Below are 19,641 nucleotides of genomic sequence, written 5' to 3'. Positions count from 1 at the left end.
AGGTATCCATTCCATTCCAAAGGACCAAGAGCACTTTGTGGGAGCTTTTGATGAAAATGTGCAGAGGCAAGGAGAGGGGTGACATTAGAAACATTCTCAGTGATCAAGAAACCAAGTTCATTTATTCAAGACTGTTCCTGGTGCCAAAAAAAAAAAGAAGACAACTTCTAGGCCTTTCAGATCTCCATATTCTTAGGGTCCCTGTATTCCAAGTGCTAACTCTGCAGTCCTTGTTGCCATTCTTGATTGTCCATCCACTGATAGCAACTCTGAACTCCAAGGATTCCTACCTCCACGTAACCATCAACAAAAAATACAGATGCTGTCTGATTTTCAAACCAGGGAGGTTGCCATTACGTTTTTACATCCTTGCCCATTTGGTCTGGCTACTGCTCCAAGATTTTCAAAATGCCTGGCTCCAGTAATTGTATATTGCAGGACCAAGGAAGGTCCAATATATGTCACTACCTACAGGTGCATAATCCAAGCACAGCCCCTCAAAGAACAGTAGGGGTGGCCCTGTGTTATGTCATAGATTTTTTCCTGAAATTAGTCTTCTCTCTGAACATTTCAAAATTGCAGTTAACGCTAGCTAAGACCACTAGTATTCCTTGCAGCTTGCCTGGATACAGCATAATTCAGAGCCTTCCCACAAAGAAAGTGTGAACTCCTTGATCTCCTCCTTGCAAGAAATGGCACAGATGATAGAGGGTAGCCACTCAGGAATTTTTTGAATCCTGGGTTGCATGGCTTCCATCATCTTTTGATGCCTTTGACAAGACAGAGCATGAAGAAGTGGCAGTGGTTGCTGAGGAGCACTGGAGAGCAGCACAACCAGCCGTTGGAGCCGGTCATCCCATTCCTTTCCTATGTCAAGTGAGAACTCAAGTGCTGGTCCTTAGAGGTACAAAACAATTAGTGTGATACTCTTCAGATAGTTGAGTCTAAACCAGACCTTAACAACAGATGCCTCACACACTGTCTGGGGAGCTCATACAATGAATTTCAAAGTTTAGGGAACTTGTAGTCCCAAAGAGGAAAATGGAAGATGAATTTAAGGGAAATTAAGGCTGTAATTCTTGCACCCAGGACATGCAAACCCTTATGTTGCCCAGGAGTCCTGAATGTAGTTACAGACAGCACTAAAGTGATTTGCATAAATAAAGTTGTATGGGGGGTACACACTTCTACCTATTCTGCAAGCTTTAGAGGAGGCTCCTGAGGGCTACCTGCATTCCAACCTAGGAAAAATGCCTTAGTGTACCAAAGTAAGCAGGATTCAGCCGATCCCTCTGATGGATGTTGATGAGAGATGCCTTCCTAGACCTAACCAGCAGGTGGGGTTACCAGAGATGGACCGGATTCCCTCTCTAAGCAAAAAGCAGATGGAAATATTCTGACTGAGAGCCCAAGACAACAGGCTTGGACAGTGGATGCCTTCTCCATCTGAGCTGGGTGACTTTGTTTCTTAATGCTTTCCTTCCTGTACCCCTACACAACAGACTGGTCCAAAAACTAAAAGGGTAGAAGTCAGAATTGATTCTAGTAGTGCCATTATGGAAAATACAACCCTGGTTTTTGCTTCTTCTGGAGATGAGGGTAAAGTCTGTAATGCTGCCTCAGCTTGTGAACTTTTTGCTATAGCTCAGGAGATCCCTTGTACATTCGATTCTAAAACTCACTGCTTGTAAGATAGCTTGGCTGAAAAAATAAAATAAACATTTAGACATTGCACTGTGTGAGAGACCATCATGGTTACATGTACAGTGAGCTTTGGAGGTGGGGCACTTTTAGGCAGATGATCCAAAGGACATGTACTCAACAGGAGGCCATTTTGTACATCAGTGTACGAGATGGGAATGATCCTCTTAGACCTACAGACATGGAGGTACCAGATCCTACGCCTTCTATTGGGAAACCATGCAAATTTGAGAATTCAGAATGATCCGACAACACTGTCTCCTAGCAATGCACATCCATGCTTGATCCAACTACCTAAAGGACAGACTCAGCAGATACACTTTGATGCCTCATGAGCAGTCCTTCAACCCTCTTTTAGCAAAATGGCCAGGTCAGGAATTCTGTCACCAAGCAGATTATGACAACTTTATTTTCTTAAGTTATTTTTTCAGCTAGGACAGTGTATAGGCTCCTTCCCAATGCTGCCTAGTAGCACTCTATTTGAAGGGTAATGGCTCTTGTTACTACCTGTAAAGGACATGTGGTATCGCCACTGTGTCCAGGGTCCAATCTGTCATGAGGTGTTATTGCATGGATTTAGCATCCAAGTCTAGAGGAGGCTTCAATAGGATTGTCTTTTGAGGACAGATTTCATTTGTCCTTAACCTTTGACAGTAATTTACTGTTTTGGTCAACTACTTGTTTGCTTAACGAGACAGAATAGATTTGGAGGTGCTTGTTTGTAGCACCAGAACTTAATGAGAATTTTATTCAGCAGACATATTACCTGTGTGCTGCTGTTTGGTAAGGCCTGGTCTGTATCTAGTCTGCCAGTCCAGACAATGTAATTTATTTTGACTGTTTTCCCTGGAGCTTTCTGACCTGATTAATCTCAAGGCTTCATTTACAGTCTTCTGACAGATGGCAGCTGAAAAGAACAGATTTACCCTTTCTGTTTAAGGGCTCACTGTCACAATAATTTATCTTGTAGCTTGAAAGTAGGGGTTGTGGGTCTCATCAACAGTGCCAACTACCTGCTAAATTAAGTGCTTTCAAAGATCTGGTGTTATAAAAAGGTGCCTTCCGTTTTCTATCTCAAGAGGCACTCTGCACGGTTGCCCTTTGTCATCTGTCTTGAGCTATTGGCAAAATATGTTAGGGATTCAGACATATAAGGGGTTGGTTTTGAGGGACACTGCACTTTAAAATTTCATTGTTTGCTGATGACATCTTGTTAACTGTCACAGACCCTGAAAAAAAGTAATTTAATTGGGGCATTCTGGGAGTTTAGGGGTTTGGGGAGCTGTCAGATTACATGATAAACTTAGTCAAGTCAGATGCTATTGTCAATTGGCATCCTACAGGAAAAAACAAATACTCCTATATGAATACTCCTATATGATAGACCGTTTCAGACTGAAGTACCTAGAGGTATGGTTAGCTGCTACACAGAGAATTACAACGTAAATTTCAATTTATTATGTGCAGTTTTTGCCACTCAGATCCAAAAATGTCAAACACTGTACTTAGACATGGATGAAAAAATTCAGGCACTTCAACTATTTCTTTTACTGTAGGTTTTGTGCATAGAGAAGTCAGTCTAGTTTTCACCATCTAACCAAATATTTAAAAAGATGGAGGATGTGATGAGTACTGTTCTTTGGAAATGAGCAAAACCCAGAGTATGCCGGGAAAAATTTCTTTACTTATATGTGAAGGTGGGTTGTGACCCTGACCTTCAGGGATATTGGTGGGCTGCTAGGATCATAAATTTCTCTACCTAACAGTCTCATCATATCACTGAGACTGGAAGCAAATGTTGGAGGAAGAAATTCATGGAAGATATGTGTGTGACTTTTCTGTGGAGGCTATGATGCAAGACACTTGCTAGACTTTTTAGGTGGTTTGAGAAGAGAGGTCCATCATGTCCTAAGTAAAGCAATTTGTTTTAGTTAATTCCACTGATTTGGTCCTTATAGGATCAACACATAAAGGTAGAGAATATCAAACAGATGTCCTATTCCTATGTTGCAGTATTCTTGGTGTGGGATTTCCTGCCTTCAGGTGGACCCGTACATCGGCTCTTATACAAAAGCTGCAGCTTGGCTGTTGCAGCTGCATGGGATATCACACATAGGACCATAAACCAGGGACCTTATGTGTGACGTCTGCACGCACAATCCTCAGAACTTCTCAGCACAATCCTCAGAACTTTTCAGCCACAGACGACTTTGTATCGTACGATCGCTCTCCAGACGTCGGATCGACTATAGATAAATAACCCATTGGGTTTTTGCATTTCTAATATTTTACCGATCTTTTGCATTGCTTAGGCTTGGTTGTTGTAGCTTTCAGCTGATGTCAGGTAGAAAGGGAAAGTGCCATGCGGGTGACAAATTCCCCATAAGAATGCCCATGACAAATGCATTTTCTGCTTAGGCCGTAAATACGACCATAACACCTGCCCTATTTGTAAATCTTTTGTGCCTAAGACCTTACGTAGCAGTCTGGCAGCTTTAAACCTTTACTTAGAACACCAATGCCTCAAACAGCTGGCTCTCAGGATGGATCCCATTTCAGAGGCCGCCCAAGAACCTCTGCGTAAGAAGGCCAAGATGCCTAGGCCTTCATTGCCTGCTGCTTCGCACCTGGATGCCCCGCCAACTACCGATGTAGGAGTTGAGGAACGTTTGAAGGATCCGTCAGCTCCATCAACCTCCCTCGTGGAGGCCGCTGCACAGCCGACAGCCGACGTCCGGCATGTCCACGGAGCTTTCTCAGACACCGACGCCTGTCGATATTGAGGGGGAACCAGATTTGGGGGTTCCTTTGACTGGGATCCAGACCTCGGATACAGCCGCTGCCAAACCCAGCTCTAGGCTGACTCCAACTAAAAAGAAGCAGAAAACAAAACATATTACATCTACTTCTGAAGCCCCACCAGACTGGGAGGCCTTCACCTCCTCTCTTATGCAGGCATTTATGGCCCTTGGGCCTTCTGCTTCATCCACAACTACATTGCCTAGCTAAGCCCTAGGCCTACCTCTGCTTCTTCTATTCCCATGGCTCCCCTCCTTGAGGAAGAAGGAACATGAATCTACCTACTCTTCCTCAGATTAATCCATCTCTTATGCATTCCTGATTGCTTCTCCCAAGGAATATTACTCTCCTGATGAGTATTCTGTGGAAGGGGATTCTCCACCTGAAGACATTATATTTGGTGAAACCATCACCAAAATGAAAGACTATTTCAAATGGGATATTTCCCAAATGACAGAAACCCAAAAAAGATACTTTGAACTGGTGCAAGTGGAGTCCCCCTTCCCTTTAGCTGTACCCCCTGTCCTTCCTGCATACTTGGATGCTTTTACTGCAGCCACTAGAACTCCTGGCTCTCATAGCCTCTTGCACCTAAGCACCCAGACTGCTTCTACAAGGTGCCAGAAGAACAAAAATTCCTCATAAAGCCACCCTTAACAGACCTGGCAGTGATTGCCAGTGCACCTGATAAACAGTCTAGGTTGCTGCCTTCTGCCTCCCTATTGCCCACAGATAAAGATAGTAAATCCATGGATAGGATACGCAAGAAGGTGTACACTTCCTCCACGTTGGCCTTCAGAGCCATTAATTGTCAAACACACATGACCAAGTATGCCCTGGACTTGGTATCCCAAGCCACCTCTGTGCTGGCTTCAGTCCCTGACAGTCCAATTAAGACAGATATCTCTTCCAAATTGTCCTTAGCCCTACAAGTGGCTAGACACTCCATAAGATGCAGCTACAATGCTGCAGAAGCTACTGCTTGCTCTGCAGCATCAGCATCTGTCCTTAGGAGATATTCCTTGCTCAGACTACAGCATCTGCCAGAGGACTTCAAGTCCAAAATCTTGGATGCTCCCCTGGATCACAGCTTCCTCTTTGGAAAGCAATCTGCAGACCTACTTAAGAATCTGCAAGAAAAAAGCAAAGAATTATAGGATATTAAACATCTCCTGGTATCCCCTGTACCCAAATTTTTATAGGAACTACCCAGCTAAGACTACCTTTGTGAGGCGTAACCCGCATTCTGTGCCTCCTCCTCCAGACCCAGAAGAGGAACTAGAAGACATTCCTCATCCATCCCCACAGGCCCACCTCCTCAACCTCGACAGCCCTTTCAGGACAGGGGAGGTCCCAATAATGCATGACTGCCTTGCTCAGCTGCCCCTCTCAGCTCGCCTTACCCACTGTTTTTCTTCTGGCAGAAAATCACCACAGACCAATGGGTATTGACCATTATTCAAAAAGAATACTTTCTGTCCTGGAAAAAAATTCCCCCCTGGAAAGGCATTCCATTTCCCCCAAAAAAAACAATGCCATCTCCTTCCACAAATTCTGTCAGATCTGCAATAACAAGGCACTATAGACCCTGTACTCACAGGACAAGTAGGAAAGGGATTCTACTCCCGTCTGTTCCTGGTCCCTCGAAAGGACAGTCCCTGGAGACCCATTTTGAATCTCTCCTTCCTAAACCTTTACCTGTAAGTCCATCCTTCAAAATGCTGTCTCTTCCCATTCTCTTACCCCTCATACCCTCAAATGCTTTCATGGTCACCTTGGACCTAAAAGATGCTTACCTGCACATTCCCATCAGGACCTCACACAGATGTTTCCTGAATTTCTCTGGTGCATCCTCGCACTTCCAATTTATGGCCTTGCCCTTTGGCTTATCCACTACCCCAAGAGTGTTTACAAAGTGCCTAGCTCCAGTGATTGCCTTCTGCAAGACCCAAGGAATCCGGATTTACCCATATCTGGATGACATCCTTATCCTAGCACAGTCAGAAGATTCCTTCTTAAGACATCTACACTTCACTATGTTCCTTCTACAAAGTCTAGGGTTCACCCCAAACCTCAAGAAGTCCTCCCTGAACCCAGACAAGGACAAGATATTCCTAGGTTGCAAAATCAATACAGAACAAATGAAAGCCTTTCTCCCACAGGACAAGGTTCTGTCTCTAACTTCCCACTTCCAGAAAGTCTTGCTCTCCCAGACAGTCACTTCAAGGCAATTCCTTCGACTCCTGGGAGTGATGGCAGCAACCATTCCCATGCTACCATTGGCCAGAATGCATATGAAAAAACTGCAGTGGTACCTCAGAAATATCTGGTCACAACACCAGAATCACTTGGAACAAGTTATTCCCTTCTTCCCTGTTTAAAGAAGGAAATCATTTGGTGGAATCCAACAAGTAGATCTAAACCCAGGCCTTCCACTGCAGCCCCTCCAACCCACACAAATATTGTATACAGATGCCTCATACTCAGGTTGAGGAGCCACCTTGCACTCTTACAGAGTCCAAGCCCAGTGGCAACCTCCCATGAAAACCAAACACATCAATGTAAAGCAGATGACAGCAGTTCTTTTAGCTCTTCAGATCTTCCTACCCCTACTGCTACCAGGTCCTCTTCTGTTAGTGATGGACAATACCACTGTAATGTGGTACATCAACAAACAGGGAAGCACCAAGGCATACCAGTTGTGCCGGCTAGCCCTACTAATTTGGGACCTAGCATCCCAGTACAAACTATCCCTGCAAGCCAGCTACATCCCTTTGCAGGACAAGCAAGCAAGCAGACCTCCTGAGCAGAGCATCCTCCTCACAGCACGAATGGATGCTGGACAGGACTGTCTTCCTAGACATAGTCCACCGGTGGGCATTCCACAAATAGACCTATTTGCCTCCTCCCAGAACAGGCAGCTGCAGACTTTCTGCCCAAAGACGTACTCCCCACAAGCCTGGAGAGTAGACTCCTTCAGTTTCACTTGGGAGGGGAAGTTCCTGTACACCTTCCCCCCCCTTTCCCTCTGATTCAGAAAGTCCTTCTGAAAATCGGGAAGGACAAACCAAAAATATTGCTAATGACTCCCTACTGGGAAAGATTTACTCAGTGGTGCCTGGGACAGGAAAGGGACCTTTACGAGGCTGATACCCCCCTAATCCTCTCATATATGTGTCAACTTATAAAGGGTGGATTTTCCTATTCATCAGTGAAGGTTCACATTATTAGCCTACTTACCTCTAGATCCTGCCTTGTTAGCCAGGCTACATGTGAAACACTTCCTTAAAGGGGTCTTACACATCAGACCCTCCTCCATGGGACCTGAACTTCATCCTGGAAAAACTCACCCAGCCCCCTTTCGAACTTGTTAATACAGCCCCTCTACCGTTTTGTACTTGGAAAACAGTACTGTTAGTGGCTATTACCTCTGCCAGAAGGGTTTCCAAGCTACAAGCCTTAATGGCATGCTCACCTTACACCATTTTTCATAGAGACAGGGTCACTGTGAGAACTAACCCTTCCTTCATGCCCAAGGTAGTCAATGACTTGTCTCTAAATCAAGCCATTCACCTACCCAATTTTTTTCCCCTCTGCCACTAACCAAGGAGAGAGGATACTCCACTCCCTAGATGTCCCAGGCAACTGAGATTTTACCTGGACAAGGCTAGAGACATTAGGAAATCCAAATAACTCTTTGTATCTTTCCACCCCAGGGCATTGGGCAAGGCAGTCATCAAACAGACCATTGCATCCTGGATTAGAAAGGCAATTGATTTCTGCTACTCACGTCACGGAAAAACTCCTCCAGTTTGGGGTTAAGGCACACTCCACAAGAGCAGTGGCCACTTCCAAGGCCTTCCAAAAAGGCATGGACACAGCTTCAATTGTGGAAGCAGCTACATGGTCCACCATACACACACTCACCAAACATTATAAACTGGACCAAATCTCCAAAGCACCTGCAGGATTTGCCAGGGCAATCCTACAAGGCTTTGAAGAATCATCTTCTACATCCACCACCCTTTTATCACACTAAGCTCTGTGGTACTCTCCCACACCAAGAATACTGCAACATGGAACAGAAGGACATAGAATAGTTGTGTAAAATCTTACCATAACCATAGATGTCCTTCTCTTCCATATTGCAGTATTCCTGCCCACCCATCATTCCCTCTCACAGACTGTACCAGTCTAACTACTCCCTGATGCCTCTCTCCATTACAGAAGAGACCTAGGGCATTATACATGTCACCTTTGGCAGCCTATCTGGTTGGGCCATCTACCTTGCCTGCTTAGCTTCAGGTTCTGAGGATTGTGCGTGCAGACATCACACATAAGGTCCCTGGTTTGTGGCCCTATGTGTGATGTCCCATGCAGCTGCAACAGCTAAGCTGAAGCTTTTGTATAGGAGCCGACGTACGGGTCGCCTGAAGGCAGGAAATCCCACACCAAGAATACTGCAACATGGAAGAGAAGGGCATCTATGGTTATGGTAAGATTTTACACAACTATTCTTTTTCTGACAGTGTAGGAAGTTTAATACCACTCTGACTCACTGGCATCTTATAATAGTTGACAGCTAAGTTTTGACTTGACAAGAAGGGCAGGTAAAATTTCAGGTGCCGCAGACTGCTAGACTTCCATTGTCTTGTATGGTTAAATGGGTTACAAGATGGGGGCCCACTGACAAGGGGAGGGGATACAACATTGAAGAACATATTAGATTTTCATGGGCTTACCACACCAACTAGTTTGTTAGTGGTAAGGACTTCCTGTGCCTTAAATTGGATTAGAAACCCAGTGATTACTAAACATAGAGCGATCTGGGAGAAATTACTGCATATTGATATTGCATCTGTTAGATAGCCTCATGCATTGAAATTTTTAGGATCAGCTGCCAGGCTAATGAAATTCTGTATTTTTGCCTGGAAATGCTTGTGCAAGTAATTTTACCCCCTGCCCGAATTAATAAAGTATTCCCAGGAACAGACCCTAATGTTGGCTCTGTATAGAAGGTGAGGTAGGGGACTGGCCTGATCTACTTCATATGGACATTTCAGAATGTTGACATTCATATAGCTGAGACCTTATGATCGACATTTGAAATGTCGACCATAGAAGAAAAAAATAAAAAAAAACACAAAAACTTATCTTCACACTGCTCTGCCCCCACACACCCCGGAACTTAAATATATCAACTCCAAGATCGCACTTCAGTGTGGAAGATGGAAATGTTTCCATTCCGTACTGTACAGAGATGCCAGTTCCGCATGGTCGACAATTCGAATGTTGATCTTATGGTCTCAGCCATATGAATGTCGACATTCTGAAATGTCGACCATGTGAAGGGAACCCGACTAGCTACATATATTTTGGGGGTTGTAATAAGCAGGCTCAATTTAAGGAGGCACTAGGGGAATTGCTCATTCAGGTATGTTGTGGCCAGGTGGTACTTCAACATACATAATACTTTATATTTATTTTTTATGATTTGGGAAATCTAGGAGGTTTCTTGGTTGGTGAAGAAGTTATTTTATTTGATTGTCTTATGTACTAAGAAATCAATAACTAAAGGGTGGAAAACTAGTAAGCCACCTTCAGTAGGAAATGTTATTCAATCACTTACAAACTTAATGGAGAAGAAGAGGCTTGTGAGTCGAAAAGAAAATTATACAGAAAGTGGAGCTCATTGTGTAGCTGTTTAGGCAGACAGATAAATTAATAATGTCGTCCTTTTCCTATGTTGCAGTATTCTTGTTGTATGATTTCCTGCCCTCAGGCGACTCGTATGTCGGTTCCTATACAAAAGCTTCAGCTTGGCTGTTGCAGCTGTGTGGGACATCACACGTAGGGCTATTAACCAGGGGCCTTAAATGTGACGTCTGCAGGCACAATCCTCAGAACTTTTCAGCCGCAGACGACAGATGCATCATGTGTCCGCTCCATCACATCAGATGTCTCAATAAAGCTAAGTAACCTGTTGGGATTTTTTTCTTCATATCTGATTGTTATTCCTTAGGCTTGGTTTGTTGTAGCAATTTATAGCCGATGTCAGGTAAAAAGGCCAGATACCCCATAAAGACTCCCATGATCGGTGTGTTTTTTTTGCTTAGGCCGGGAGCATGACCATACCGCTTGCTCCATTTGTCAATCATTTGTGCCGAAGACCCTACGCAGCCATCTGGCTGTGCTTAACCTCTGTTTTAGAAAACCAGTGCCTTAAGTGGTTAGCCCTAAGGATGGATTCCGTCTTGGAGGCCGCGTCAGAACCTCCACTCAAGAAGGCCAAGTTTCCTAGGCCCTCTTCATCTGCCACTCTGTTACTGGATGCCCCACCAGCTGTCTATTTAGGAGCCGAGGGATACTCGGCAGATCCTTCGATTTCAACAACTACCTTTGTGATAGCCGTTGCTCAGCTGATGACTGGCACATCCCCGGAGCCATCCCAGACCCTGACTACCATTGAGGTCAAGAGGGAACCAGAATCTGTGGAGCCTCCGACCAGGATCCCGCCTTCGGATACAGTCCCTACCAAACCCAATTCCAGGCCTGCTCCAGCATCTACCCCAGCAAAAAAGAAACAGACAACCAAGTATGCCTCTCCCACTGCAGAAGGCCTACCTGATTGACAGTCCTTCACTACTTCCCTGATGCAGGCCTTTATGGCCCTAAGGCCTTCAGCCTCATCCTCCACTGCTTTACCTTTGCTCAGCCCTAGGCCTGCTTCAGCCCCCCCTCCCCCGACATCTCAGGTTAGGGAAGAAGAGCATGATACATCCTTTCCCTCCTCTGAGGACTCAGTATCTTACACCTCCCAACTTGCTTCACCCCAGGAGTATTATTCTGCTGATGAGGAATCTATAGAGGGAGACTCACCCCCTGAGGATATCACATTTGGTGAGACTATCACCAAAATGAAAGATTACTTCAAATGGGATACCTCACAAATGTCTGATACCCAAATTAGGTATTTTGAGCTTCAAGTACAATCCCCCTCCCCTTCTTCTGTTCCACCAGTTCTGCCTGCATACCTGGATGCCTTTAATTCTGCATCTAAGACTCCAGACTCACAGACACCTGCCCCCAAGCGACCAGATCGCTTTTACAAGGTGCGTGATGAGCAGAAATTCTTAGTCAAACCACCCTTAGCAGACCCAGCAGCGATTGTCACCTGTCTTGATAAGCAATCCAGACTCCTTCCCTAAGCCTCACTCCTACCCACAGATAAAGACAGCAAATCTATGGATAGGATTGGTAAGAAGGTCTACACTTCCTCCACTTTGGCTTTCAGGGTCATTAACTATCCGACACATATGACCAAATATGCTCTGGACTTGGTCTGTCAAGCCTCTTCCATGCTGGCCACTATCCCTGACTGCCCCATTAAGACTGATATCTCCTCCAAACTTACTGACACTCGATTAGATGCAGCTGAAGCATCTGCTCACTCTGCAGCATCTACTTCAGTTCTCAGGAGATACTCCTGGCTGAGACTTCAAAATTTCCCCCAAGACTTAAGTCAAAGATCTTGGATGCCCCCCCCTGGACCACAATTTCCTTTTTGGAAAACAATCTGCAGATCTTTTTAAGAATCTGCAAGAAAAAAGTGAAGAATTGCAGGACATAAAACATTTATTGGTGTCCCCCCATTCCGAAGTACTACAGAAACTATCCAGCTAAAGCCACCTTTGTAAGATGAAACCCAGCCCAGGCGGGTACTTCCTCCTCCAGATCTAGAGGAGGTGCAAGAAGACCCACCACTTCCAGAACTGCTGCCCCACATCCTCAACCAAGATAGCCTTTTCAGGACAGAGGAGGTCCCAACAGTGCATGACTCCCTTGGCCCCCTACCACTCTCAGTCCGCCTTTCCCACTGCCTCCCCTTCTGAGAAACCATAACCTCGGTCAAATGGGTACTATCCGTAATACAAAAAGAATATTTCCTCTCCTGGAAAGAAAAAACACCCATGAGAGGCATCCCTTTCCCTCCTAAAACCCAACAGCATCTCCTTCCACAGGTTCTGACAGACCTTCTGAAGCTGGGTACCATAGAACCCGTCCCTTCAGGGCAGGAAGAAAAAGGTTTCTACTCCTGTCTCTTCCTTTTTCCCCAAGAAAGATGGTCCATGGAGACCCATCTTAGACCTCTCCTCCTTAAATCTTTACCTTCAGGTGCCCACCTTCAGAATGCTGTCACTTCCAACTCTGCTTCCTCTCATACCAGTCAAGGCCTTCATGGCCACCTTGGACCTAAAGGAGGCCTACTTACACATACCCATCAGACCTTCCCACAGAAGATTTCTGCGTTTCTCTGGGCCCTCCTCTCATTTCCAATTTACTGCTTTGCCCTTCGGTTTGTCCACTGCCCCCTGAGAGTTCACAAAATGCCTGGCCCCGGCCATTGCCTTTTGCAGAACTCAGGGAATTCAGATTTACCCCTATCTAGATGACATCCTAATACTGGTAGAGTCCAAAGATAGCCTCTCAGATCATCTGCACTTCACCATGTCCCTTCTACAAAATCTAGGGTTCACCCTCAACCTTCCAAAGTCCCCCTTGAACCCAGAACAGGACAAGATTTTTCTGGGTTGCAGAATCCGAACGGACAGAATGAAGGCCTTTCTTCCACAAGACAAGGTCCAGTCCTTGACCTCCCACTTCAAAGAGCTGATACAGACACAGGTAGTAACTGCAAGGCAATTCCTTCGACTCCTGGGCTTAATGAAAACAACCATCCCTATGTTCCCACTGGCCAGAATGCATATGCACAAGCTATAGTGGTACCTAAAAAAATTTGGTCCCAGCACCAGAATCACTTGGAGCAAGTAATCCCCCTCCTTGCAGAGGCAATAATAAGTACCAGTCTGACACAGCTGCAGGTAAAATCCACAAAAAGTAAAAGAGTAAGCACTTTCACGGTATATTCCTACCACTTCTTCAGACTGAATACTAAAGAACACCAGAGTCATTTAAATCGCACTTCCATAAAACAATCACCACATCAGTTAAGCATACAATGGTTAAAGTGCCAGTACATAAAAACTCAAACCAAACCAATGTACTGTATATATATATATATATATATATATATATATATATATGTGTGTGTGTCTCTATACTGACTCTGGTGTTCTTTAGTATTCAGTCTGAAGAAACGTTAGGAATATACCGTGAAAGCGATTACTCTCTTATTTTTTGTTTTTATTAAAGTTTTGTGGATTTTACCTGCAGCTGTGTCGGACTGCTACTTATTATTGCCTCTACTTGGACCCTTCTGAAAGTACCATTTCTTATTCTCTCTTTGGCTACTGTGTTTTACAAGTTTTAATTCTCCTCCTTCCCTGTCTAAAGAAAGAGATCAGTTGGTGGATCAAACAAGTCCTACTAAACCCAGGACTTCCACTACAGCCCACCCCACCAACGCATACAGATGCCTCAGATTCAGGGTGGGGAGCCACATTATCATCTTACAGGGTTCAAGCAACCTGGCACCCTGCCTTGAGGGCCAAACACATCAGTGTGAGTGAAATGACAGCAGTCTTATTAGCTCTAAAAACCTTTACCCCTCTCCTTCTTCCAGGGGTTCTTCAAATAGTAACATCACTGTAATGTGGTACCTCAACAAACCGGGAGGGACAAAGCCATATCAGCTCCGCAGACTAACCCTGCTGATATGGGATCTAGCCTCTCGCCACAACTTGTCCCTGCAGGCAACCTACATTCCCTTGCAGGACAATAAGCAAGCAGATCTTCTAAGCAGAACATCCTCTCCACAGCACAAATGGATGCTGGACAGGACGGTCTTCTTAGACATTGTCCACCAGTGGGGCACTCCTCAAATAGACCTCTTCACCTCCCCCCAGAACAGGCAGCTGCAGACCTTCTGCTCAAAGACCTACTCCTCTCTAGCCTGGAGGGTAGACGCTTTCAACATCTCATGGAGGGTAGATGCTTTCAACATCTCATGGGAGGGGAAGTTTCTTTATGCCTCCCCCCCCCCTTCCCACTGATTCAGAAAGTCCTCCTGAAAATCAGGAGAAATGAACCAAAAATCTTGTTAGTGACTCCCTACTGGCCAAGGCAGCACTGGTTCCCCCTACTTCACAATTTAGCCAAGGGCAATCACTACAAGTTACCCTACAAGGTGCACCTTCTGACACAAGAAAAAGGGAACTCTCATCCACCCACACTTACAGATGTTATCCCTGACACTGTGGGTGATAAACTTTGGATCCCATTCAGACACCATTACTCAGAGGATGTGCTTTCAGTCCTGAGGGAGGCCAGGAAACCTACAACAAGAAAATCATACCTAGCTAAACGGGAAAGATTTACTAAATGGTGTCTAGACAAGGGAAGGGACCCTTGCACTGCGGACCCCCTCCTAGTTCTTACTTATGTGTGTTAACTGATAAAAATGGACTCTCCTATTCTTCAGTGAAAGTACATCTTTCCGCTATATCAGCCTGCTTTCCACTAGACCCTCCCTTGCTAGCCAGGCTCGATGTAAAAAACTTCCTTAAAGGGGTGTTACACATTAGACCTCCAAAAAAGCCTATTCCTCCTCCATGGGACCTTAACTTCATCCTGGAAAAGCTTATCCAACACCTATTCGAACATGCTGGGACACCTTCTCTCCAGATGTGTACATGGAAAACAGTTCTACTAGTGGCTATAACCTCAGCCAGAAGAGTTTCTGAGCTACAAGTCTTAATGGCTTGCCCCCATACTACATTCCACAAAGACAGGATAACCTTGAGAACTAACCCCTCCTTTATGCCCAAGGTGGTCAACTATTTGTCATTAAACCAGTCTATCTGCCTTCCCACCTTCTTTCCCTCTCCCACCAGTGAAGGGGAGAGGATACTGCACTCCCTGGATGTACACAGACAACTAAGGTTTTATCTGGACAAAACTAAATCCATTAGAAAATCAAAACAACTCTTTATTTCCTTCCATCCCAGAGCATTGGGAAAGGCAGTCTCCAAACAAATCATCACATGTTGGATCAGGAAAGCCATCTGTCTTTGCTACTCCCACCATGGGAAAAATCCCCCAGTAGGAGTAAAACCCATTCCACCAGGGCAATGGCCGCATCTAAGGCTTTCCTAAAAGGTCTGGACACTTCCTCCATTGTGGAAGCAGCTACATGGTCCACTATCCACACTTTCACCAAACACTGCAAGTTAGACCAATTCTCTAGAGCACGTGCAGGATTCGCCAGGGCAATCCTACAGGGGTTTGTAGAATCCTCTTCTGCATCCACCACCCTTTCTTCCAACTAAGCTGTGGTACTCTCCCACAACAAGAATACTGCAACAAAGGAATAGAAGGACATAGAATAGGTGTGCAAAATCTTACCATAACCATAGATGTCCTTCTATGTTGCAGTATTCCTTCCCACCCTCCAGTAACCCCCTCATCATTGTCTTTTCATCCCAAATGTCCATAGGTCCTAATCCCATACACCTCTCACCCTGGAAAAAATATATATATATATATATATATATATATATATATATATAGAGTACAGAAGGACCCCAGGGTCCCATACCTGACACCACACTGGCACCTCTTCCTGCTGAGCCTTCCACTCTACCTGCTGAGCTTCAAGTTCTGAGGATTTTGCATGCCGACATCGCAATTAAAGGCCCTGGTTTATGGCCCTACGTGTGACATCCCAAGCAGCTGCAACAGCCAAACTGAAGCTTTTGTATATGAGCCGACGTACGAGTCGCCTGAGGGTAGGAAATCCCACAACATGAATACTGCAACATGGAAGAGAAGGACATCTATGGTTATGGTAAGATTTTACACAACTATTCTTTATGCATAGGCTATAGGGTTGCCACCTCTCCATTTTGTTCCGGACTATTTGGCAATCAAACTGATTGTCCAGTAGTCTGGAAAACGCTGTACAAACTCCGGTATTCTGTTTCAAAAAAGAGACTATCAGAGTTTGTTAAATCGGCAGATTTACTGTTTTTTTTTTTTTTTACAGAAATGCATAGTAAATCAGCAGAACGGAGACATCAGAGAGAGAAAAAGAGGGTGTTCCCCATCAGTTGACGTCATGAATACGTCACAAAATGGGTGGAACATGGATTGTAGAAGGGCAGAAATGGGTGGGGTTACATGTGATGTGAGGGGTGTGGCCTTTCTCCAGTTATAGCCACAATGAGAGGTGGCAACCCTAATAGGCTGAGAAACTGTTTATAAAAGATGGTATCTTATGAAATGTTTAATGCTGACTGCAGCTTGTGGTTAAAATAGTTTAAATAATTTCATATGTATTGAAATTTTATAAATTGAAATTGGCTTTGAATTAGTATAGTACCTCACAGGCCATTCTGCGCAGATGTGGGCATGGTCTTAATGACTGACAGGTGAAAAGGGTGTGTCATCGTATGAAAAATGCATGATTGAAATTTGTGCAGATTTGTGTGTGACATCATGCACACAGTAACTGGAATCGATGCATCTTTTTGCAATTTATTAATTCTTTGTAATGAAACTTGATAGTTGCCACTTGTGACTCACTACGAATAAAAAAGGACGTGTTCGGGTAATGAATGCTAAAGGCCTTGCTGTGTCTAATAATTGTGGCTGCCAAAAAAGCAATTACTAGAAAATAGAAATCAAAGTCGAAACCAACTATATTAGAAGTAGTGAATATAGTAACAGATATAAAACAACTGGAATTGAGATCTTTAGAAAAGGGTAGGAGCAAACTACATAGGAAAAAATGGGAATTGTGGGAACAATACATACAAGGGAGGAATGAGGTTTAAAAGGTGGCAGGAATGAGCTATGTAATGTTGGACTGAAAAAGATTGAGTAGATTATAAGTGATGTGTATTGTTTGCAAATGGGAGTGTGTCAGTATGGTTTGTGATGTAAAATGCCTGCTATTAGGATTGTGTTGGTGTGGTTTGTTTTCATTTATATAAAGGTATGATTGCCTGTGTAGTAAGTGATGATTTAATAAAGATTTTCTTCTTTAAAAAAAAAAGGCAGGAATTGAACAATTTATTTAATGTTGCTTAGGTTATATGATATAGCAGTATATGTGAAGTATAATGTATGTTATAGTTTGATTACTTTTATATGAATGTAAATTTGCCTATGTCACAAGTGATAATTCAATAAAGATGTTTGAAAAAAAAGGAAATAGCACTTTAACTACTCTTTGTTGCACCCCCCCCACCCGCAAATTAAATAGACCAACACCAAGATCGCACTACTTTGAGGAAAAGGGTAAACTACGCATAGACAATGAATATTCATGCTTCTATAGGTATGAATATTACTTAAGTTTACCAAGTCGACACCGATTGTTGGACAGTGGGCGTGGTTTAAGTGAGATTTACTACTACACATCCTGCGAGGTACTATACTAACACAAAGCCTTGAAATCTTTACAATGAAATTGCAAGACATTCTGTTATAAAGAGTGGTTAAGATTTTAGCCATATGTAATAGCTGGAAAGAGGGACTGAATTGTTTAGATTTATTGCAACTTTTAATATTTTTTTTAAGGTTTGTATATAATGCTCATTTGTTACTTGAATAAAAGTTGGTTTATTCCAAAATATATGAATAAAAAATTGCCTTCATACTTTTCTATTAAAATGGATTAGTTATCTCAAAGCACCACTAGTATCTAATTGCACAGTATCAGCAAACGTGTACTACCGAAGAGGGAGATGGCCCTATCGTTGACATCTGCTGTGCGAACATTTCTGTGGGAGACTACCTCATGCTTTGAAGAGTTAGACTGTTACCTTTTCACAGACATTCTCTGAAAAAGCTTATGTTGCAGGATTTTACCAAGAAAGTTTTACAGTCATTTTTGAGTGGTGCAAATTAACAGTGGACTTGAAAAAGAAAGCTTCCAAGTGAGACCTCAAGACAAAATGATGCGTCTTCAAAGTAATGTAGAAAGTTGTTTAACAGATCTGACATTTTGGGCATTAATGTTTAGTAATGTGAAAGAAAAAACAAGTACTGTATTGGCACAGTGCCATATTCACTTCTAGTTCTAAAACAGTTTGTGAATTCTGTGAATGCTTGTGAAGTTCTTACAGCATTTTACCCTTGAGCACAGATTGTTCTGGAATCTTAGAAGGGGAGGGAGTCAGACTTCATTGATTCATACACTTCTGGGAGCTGTTGAGATTCCATTTTTGTGAACCTTATGTTGAGTGTGACTTGGCTGCCAAGCCTATCCATTGTATACTCGTTTACATAGTAATAGCGCATTGCATTTTCTTATACTGGAGCCTGTGACTCCTTTATGTACCTGGAAAGAGTGTGTCTGCTTCCAGACAAAATTCATAAGGAGAAGAAAAAGTGGCATGTCAGATCAGCTTGCATACAGTGCACTGGTAGTGGAAGAAGTAAGAGAATTGGGCTGTTTGGTTTCAGAGTATATTCACTTTCAGTTTTTATTATAACAGAAAATGCTTATAGTTCTCATAATTTTGACAGGACGCAACAAAAGTTTATCTGTGAAATTTAATCTGACAGTGAAATGTATTTTAAATATTTTCATATTTTGTACTTACAGCCATTAGTTTTGGTCAAATATTACAGACACTCACATTTATAAAAAGGTAGAGTTTAGAATAAATTAAATCTGTTATTTTATTTCACACAATTGTATTATCTGTGCTTTTCAGGACCTGGGTTTGGATTATTATGTAATTGGAGAATCATTTGAAACTTCGGTTCCCTGGGACAGGTAAATAGATACATGATGGCAGTTTTTGTTTCTAATAGTGACATTACTTGAAACTAAATGTAATTTGAAGAAGAGCCAGTTGAATTCTTTGAAAGAGTGTTTTTAAAGGCTCTGTATGATCTAACATGTTTTGTTTACCACTTAATTTGCTTGCTGTTTCACAGATTTAAGGTGGAAGACTACAATGTCCACTAAGCAAGTAGGCTAGCAGATTTATAAAACTCATAAAATATTACTGTTATTTTCATGTTATTGTTTTTTTATGTTATTGTATTTATTTTTCAAGTATTTATTACCTGTTCCCACCCTTTAACAATGTAAGCATAATTTGCTAGTTGACGCTGAGATATTTATTCTGGGAAGGAAAATAATATTCATATGAACCGTTGTGTTAC

At 43.3% G+C, this 19,641-nt stretch overlaps 1 protein-coding gene across 1 annotated transcript in view; it reads left to right on the top strand.

The window, feature by feature from the left end:
* The window catches only part of AGPS (alkylglycerone phosphate synthase), a 1,624,661-nt gene that overhangs the window by 1,225,699 nt on the left and 379,321 nt on the right, over positions 1–19,641 (top strand). Inside the window, exon 16 of the mRNA XM_044075311.1 lies at positions 19,185–19,246. Within this exon, the coding sequence (XP_043931246.1) occupies positions 19,185–19,246 (62 nt within the window). The remainder of the gene's footprint in view (positions 1–19,184; positions 19,247–19,641) is intronic.

The sequence above is a fragment of the Protopterus annectens genome, chromosome 6.part0 (genome assembly GCF_019279795.1).
Source record: "Protopterus annectens isolate FY-2018-M chromosome 6.part0, PAN1.0, whole genome shotgun sequence".
In the NCBI taxonomy this organism is placed as follows: Eukaryota; Metazoa; Chordata; order Ceratodontiformes; family Protopteridae; genus Protopterus; species Protopterus annectens.
Note: the sequence above shows the minus strand (reverse complement) of the source record. Positions and strands in the feature narration are given on the sequence as shown.